Source organism: Triticum dicoccoides, chromosome 7A (genome assembly GCF_002162155.2).
Source record: "Triticum dicoccoides isolate Atlit2015 ecotype Zavitan chromosome 7A, WEW_v2.0, whole genome shotgun sequence".
Classification (NCBI taxonomy): domain Eukaryota; kingdom Viridiplantae; phylum Streptophyta; class Magnoliopsida; order Poales; family Poaceae; genus Triticum; species Triticum dicoccoides.
Window position 1 is genome coordinate 688,820,193 of NC_041392.1, and position 6,657 is coordinate 688,826,849.

Below are 6,657 nucleotides of genomic sequence, written 5' to 3' on the forward strand. Positions count from 1 at the left end.
GTCGCCGACGCCGTGGTGGTGCTCCGCCGCCGCGTCGCCCATGGGCTGCAGGGAGGGAGGAACGGCAGGTTAAGGGGAAAGGATTTCGCACTTGACCGATCTACTCAGGAACGCCCATACTGCTGCTTACTTGCTGGGCTAGAGGAGGGGGAGAGGGAGGGGGAGGAGCTACTTCGTCGCCATCTTCTCCTGCTCCGGCCATTGCTGCTGCAAGATCGGCGGAGCTCCCAGGAGTCCAAACGAGACGACGGATGTTTCTTAGATGGGCTGGGCTCCGTTCATTCTACGGCCCAACTTCATGGACCGAGGCCCACACGCGCCCTTCTCATCACCCAGGCGCTGCGCTGCGTTGCGCTTCAGCGTTACTTGCCATACATTAGTCCCACCTCGGAAGTTTGCAGCGCGCCGAACCGGTTTATAAGGCGAGGCGCTGCGAACGGCAGCACGACTTTACTTGAACAGGATCTGTTCTATAGGCTCGTACGGCTGCATCCTTTACCAATATAAGGAGGCAAGCACTTCAGTCTGGTTACGCATTCTGACCACTGGGCCAGAGCGTGATTAACGGCCACGATACATCCTATGGATGGATCCAACGGCTGTAGAGGATCGTTCCTTCCTGTAAGAAAGTCTGACAGACACGAAAGTACTTTTTATTTTTGCCTCTACTAACGGCACCTTTTTCATTAATTACCTACAGAATATTCGTCTAAAAGACTTTCTTACCTACAAGTAAATCTGCATCTTCATTTGGGACTTCTTTAACCATTGGTAATCATATATCTGAAATCATCAAACAAACCAACCAAAATGGTCGCCGATCCCGGAACAATTCAATTCAACAAGATTAACAACTAAAACTGCGACTAACCATTGGAAAAGCAGTAAACGATCCTGATGCACGCTGGCAACTGATGAGCGTTTCAAGCTTGAAAACAACAAAAAGAATGTTTGCTTGCTTGATTTCTTCTGTGAATCTTAAGACTCTAAACCAATACAAACTGAGCTGGGATGAAGCTGGCAGCCTGGACTGCCTGGTTGAGATTCTTCTCCTTTTCGACAAGTCGCGACATGCAATAATTCATGCGAAAAACAAACAAATGTGATGCATAATGATTCTTCCATTCAATCAGTGCATCAATAAACTCAACAGGGGCTCCCCTACTGTTCAGGGTCAAACACAAATTCCATCACGATTTCACTCCACAAGGCTGTAGGCTCGCCTGACGGTAACAGAGCCTTCAGTTCTACATCTCACTAAAAGAACAGAAGAAAAAAAACACGCTTCTAATCCTCGACCTGCAAGGTCATTTGCTTCAAAGCAAGGAGACATTGCTGGGAGTTAGAACTACATGTTCGGAGGCGACACCACAGAACCTCTCCTCATTCCAAGGCCAACTGGGGATAACTGAGCTAGAGATTCAACCATCATACAGCGAAGGAGGGAACTGGGGCTGGGACTGGTGCGATGGTTTCCCTCTCTGCAGGTTTCTTTGCCGACAAATCCTGCTACAAGAAAGATGATAAATAGATCCATCAAATTTCATGCATAGAGCAGTAGGGTAAAGTGCTGAATGTTGGTAGGTTGTATCTGGAAATGCATGACTCACTTCTGACGGTTGTACAGCTTTCAGCGTTTCTGCTTATAACTGTCCAGACGTAGCTTCAGCTGCAGAGACAAGAATCGATCAGCTCGAATTCAAACAGTGAAAGACAGGCCAGTGGAGCAAAACTATGACGACCAGGCAATCTTGCATGAGGCCTGTGTTTTGTTTTCTTTGGACGATACTTTTGGAGTATGGAAAACTATAGGTTGGTAGCTGGAATGTTTGTTTCAAATCATCTTCCATCCTGTGGGATGGTAAAAACTAGTTTTGCCAAAATCAATCTTGTAAATGTGGAGGCATGTGGAAATCAAATTCTTCGCTAACAGGTCATGATATCAGAAAAACACCCAAGAACTGCTTATCATGCAAAGTAAGCTTTGGGGTAATAAGACCCAAGAACCTCATGCAAAGATTTGGTGGTGTAATCACGTTCAAAGATCAGATGAACATACCTTATTTATGTACTTCAGTTGCTGAAGCACTTCAGCAGTACCCAATTCCTACAATGGACAGGATAATCCAGATGTCAGCTTTCTATTGCGGTTTTAATTATTACAGAATGGTGCAAAAACTATTACAGAGTGGTTCCAACACGACTTCAAATAGATGCATGCATGAAAATAATGAAATATACTTGCACATGCTTAATACATCCAAAAGATTGAACAACGGAGGTCAAGAAATAATATAAACATAACCAACCATCATTTGTGAAGAGCTTGACTAGCCGAATGCAGTCAACATGTAAAGTGTATGGTTATGACATAAAGCAAGACAACCATGTACATCCCACAAGGGCACACAAAAAAGAGGAAACTATATAACAGAAACAAACCTGCGGAACAGCACAATCAGCATGAATTGGATCCCAAAGAACTGAACATGAACAATCCCAATCGCTCGACTGAACAACAAAAAGTGGTGCCCTGCAAACATTCCCATGGGGTAATGAAAACATGATTGCATATCCTAACGATATTACCTCCGTTCCTAATTATAAGATGTTTTGGATATTTCAATATGGACTAGATACAGACTGAAATGAGTGAACAAACACACTAAAACGCGTCTACATACATCCGATTCAGAAAAAGTTAGAACATCTTATAACTGGGAAAGGAGAGAGTAGATGTTAACAAAAACACAGAAAACAGAAGAGCCTTCTAACACAACAAGAGGGTAAACCAAGCCCTCATGGACCAATCCATAACTGACAGAGACATTGAAAGAAATTAGGGTGACCTGTGTTACCTCCGCCACTTGCCGCAAATAGCACCTGTGTCCAAGACTTCTTGGCACTGAATCCAGTTACCAATGCTGGTTTTCTTGTCCTCGCGCCTTAGTGACAACTGCAACTAAAGCACAGAATGTCAAAATGCATGGCTGAAAATAACCAATAAGGAAATATTTTTATCAATTATCATTAAACAGGTCCAGAGTGTGCGGAGACCTACACTCAGATTTGTCATTTCAGTGGCATCAAGTTCAGCAGGTTCACCAAAATAGTCATCACTGCTGCATAGATGGAGTTACTATTAGAAATTTTATTTGATAATGCAAGGTTACAAGAAGAAACAATAAAAATACAACTGAAGTAGGGCATACAATTTAAATGCAATTTTAGGATTTACAGTCTTGGTTATTGTTTATTTATATATATCATGGAATTTTGGTAAACAAAAGATAAAGTTTGAGAATCTTGACTGGACCAACAGCCTTTCATTAGATGATGCTTAGTACCCCATGGGAAAGATAACACTTCCCACGTAAATCACAATTTTTCATGAATCGAAATTGCTCCTCAAGTTGAAGCTGCTACTCCTGTCCCAGTAGCAATGACAGGCTTAAAGTAAAATTTGATCAAGAGTGAGCATACCCAGAAATTGGACCGGACCATTCTGGAACTTCTGCTTGGAAGTCTCTACCAATCCTTACTTGAGTTTCATATGGTTCAGCATTCATCAACATATCTCCTTTTGAGCCAAGAACTTGGAGAGGTCTTTGAATATGCTTGGCTGATCCTTTTGTACTCGGCAACATCTCACGCTGCCTCTTAGGTTTCTTCCTTGAACAATCCAGGCAATACCAATCATTATCTGGTATTTTCTTGATGCGACGGTGGCAGCAAAGCAAGTGGAATGCTTCTTCACAACGATCACATATTAACATGCGGCATGGATCTTCAAAAGACCCACAACTCTTGCATGCAAATAAAGTGTTGCTTTCATTATCATCATGGGTTAATGTAGTTGATGTGCTGCTGAGCTCTGATTTTTCGATGAGAACTATATCCCTTTCGAGCAAGGATATGCAAACCTCCCTTGATGTTAACTCCATAAGTGATTCTGTATCAGACTCCCTGGAATCCTCTACCTTGTGCTTTATATAAGACGGCCTGCTTGATATGGATATTGACTTCCTATCATCCACGGTAGAAAGTGACACCGATGAGTTTTTCCAAGAATTTCTCTTAGAAGCTTCTGCGGTATCTTTATATTTTTTTGTATATTCAACAATGTTTGTTTCAGATTTTGAAACTTCTCCATCTGAAGGAACAATAAGTGCCTGGGGCGAAATATCTTCAAAAGTTGCAGAACTTCTGGTTGTACTTTTCCTCGCATTTCCATCTGTTGTACTCCTGATCGCATTTCTGTTTGTACTCCTACTCTTATTTCCATTTGCATTTGTCGGAACAAAATGACATTTCTGGTCCGTCCTCCTCCGTTTATACAGGTGGTGATCATCTTCTGAAGTAGGAACAAAACAAACACCATCGACAACTGGCGAACTAGAGCTTGAGGATAAATCCAAAAAATTTACTGATGACTTTGATTTCTCCTTCTGACATAAAAAGGTGTTCTTCATAGATTTTAAAGTCATATATTCTCCCGTAAAAAGAATGAGACTGTCTCTACCACAGTCTTGGACACAAAAATGTTTGGGCCAAGGAAAACTCAGTAGTAGAATTGGATATAGAGAGGCTGCAAGAGCCTAGTTCTTAACAAGCACAACTTCAAATATCCTTGGGCATAAAATAAATTTGAAACCTTCCCTCCTGCAGCGCCCCACAAGCTCTTCAATAAGGATAAGGAAGCATTAAATCAATTTTTTCAAGGAAAATATTGTATCACTATAAAGTCAAAAGATGTAATAAAATAGTCACAACATTTTGACTTGGTACACTATGTACCTAGAAGACCGGCGAAGTAACCATAACAAGAGAGATCAATTTGATGTAGACAAAGAGAAAAGCCCCTTGACTCTTTTCTAGTTTCGTTTGCCCCCCATCTCAAATCCGTAAAAGCCTTACCAATTATGCGGATACTACTCGCACGTGCCTCAGTGTATAATAAATATGTGGGTAAAGAGACATTGGATTTCCAAAGAGTAGACAATGGCAAGACGATGTTTGATGACGGAGTTGGGCCGAATCCTACATTTCTAGGAGCCCTTGCTCGGGTGCTCCTCCCGGTGCATTAAATCAACATAACACAACCGGCGAGGAAACTCACCAAGGCTTCGTCAGTGTCTCCCACCACCCGCCATGGCCGGTTTGGCCACCCTTGCCACGGTGACCATACAACCCCTCTCATGACCTGGTGTCATGTTTTTATTTTGTTACCGCGTGGTTCCTTTATACCCCCTCTGTCTCAAAATAAGTGTCCCAACTTCAGTAACTTCAGTACAATTTTGTACTAAAGTTAGTACAAAGTTGAGACACTTATTTTGGCACGGAGGGAGTATATTATAGGTCCAATTACAGGTGTTTGACTCCAACACCTTACGATTCGCTGATAACAAGGCCAACTATAATCCTATACACATATTTGACACAAATTCAAATGTACAAGTTTCGAAGCAATTCGAGTGGTCGGGATACGACCTGGGCACATCATTGTGCGACGGATAAATCTGAGGCACGGGCCACACAGGCGCATCTTGCGGCATAGATCTAGGGTTCCTTATTCAAGGGGAGCCTATAGAAAGATCTTGCCTTCCCCGCAGGCCGGTGACCGGATCGACAAACATCGCGATTATCCAAGTTACAAAAATTCCCCATCCCTTTGTTATCCCCCCCTCCCCAATAGCATGGGTTCCCCTCTCCACATAGATATTTCTTCCCCCAAATTGGGTGGAGACCCCCACCTCCACGATTCCAACACATCCATCAACAAGGTTTCCCAATCCCCCAAATAGCGCGAGCCCTAACCAACAGCATCACCGAGCAAGCTGTAAATCCGAATCTAAACAGGGGCCGGACCACGAGAACGGATCTGTCCGAATCCGGAACAAATCGCAGCGAGGGGGAAGAAGAGGACGGAGAAGGGGGGGTTACCTGAGACTCCTCGGCGGCGCAGCCGTGATGAGAACCGGAAGGTAGAGCGGCGGAGGTGGAAGATATACCGGGAGATTGTAGTAGTGAGGCAATAAAAGAAGAAGTATTAATCTTCAAGCGGCCGTCTGCTCCTCTTCTGCAGTGTGAAATGAACGGTGTGGTTACTCGCAATGGGGGGGACAAACAAATGAGCTGGGGAAGATGAACCAACATGGATCCGGCGGAAGATACTCTGGAATCGGCGGCCACGGCACCTGCCGCTGCTCGCGCAATCTAGCGGAGGGATACTATATATCTAGGGAAGGCACTGTGCTCTGCCACGCCGCCCCCATGGGGCGTGTCAAGAACAAGAAGAGCTCTGCCACCGTGGATATTCTTTAAAAAAACAGAGATTTTTCTTCAAGTATTTTTTAACATGATAATGGAATTGATTTATTTAGCCTATGTATCCATAGGATGCACACACGCGCAAAGATGAATTTGCCATACACAGATTGATTAGATTCGGTTCCTCACCTTTGTGTTTTGCTTTGCCCCCTGTAAAGCCTTCCTCGACGTCTCTTGTGTTGAATCGGGGCCAAATTCACCTGTCTGGGGCCTAGGTTGATTGTCGAGGAAGAATGGAGAGCAATTAGGTTGCGGAAAGTGGGTCAACAACCGTGCGACGGGAATAAAGATGTGATGATGGAGCTGTCGGCACGACGCCGGAGATTT

The 6,657-nt window shown here is 43.8% G+C and overlaps 1 protein-coding gene and 1 pseudogene across 6 annotated transcripts; one reads left to right on the forward strand and one right to left on the reverse strand.

Moving 5' to 3' along the window:
- Positions 1-444: 444 nt before the first annotated feature.
- LOC119334970 lies at positions 445-641 on the forward strand (annotated as a pseudogene).
- A 462-nt stretch (positions 642-1,103) lies between these two features.
- On the reverse strand, positions 1,104-6,275 carry LOC119328539 (E3 ubiquitin-protein ligase UHRF2-like). Of its 6 annotated transcripts, none has more exons than XM_037601514.1 (9): positions 6,155-6,275; positions 5,944-6,079; positions 3,484-4,662; positions 3,062-3,119; positions 2,859-2,956; positions 2,443-2,533; positions 2,060-2,107; positions 1,611-1,669; positions 1,104-1,509 (listed from the first exon to the last, which is right to left on the reverse strand). In XM_037601514.1, the coding sequence occupies exons 3-8, from the start codon at positions 4,485-4,487 to the stop codon at positions 1,631-1,633; spliced, it is 1,338 nt and encodes a 445-aa protein (XP_037457411.1). In that variant the 5' UTR covers positions 4,488-4,662; positions 5,944-6,079; positions 6,155-6,275; the 3' UTR covers positions 1,104-1,509; positions 1,611-1,630. The 6 variants fall into 6 exon arrangements, with proteins under 6 accessions (XP_037457411.1, XP_037457409.1, XP_037457410.1 ...); XM_037601512.1 differs by having other exon boundaries at positions 2,859-2,962; XM_037601513.1 differs by having other exon boundaries at positions 3,062-3,122.
- Positions 6,276-6,657: the final 382 nt, after the last annotated feature.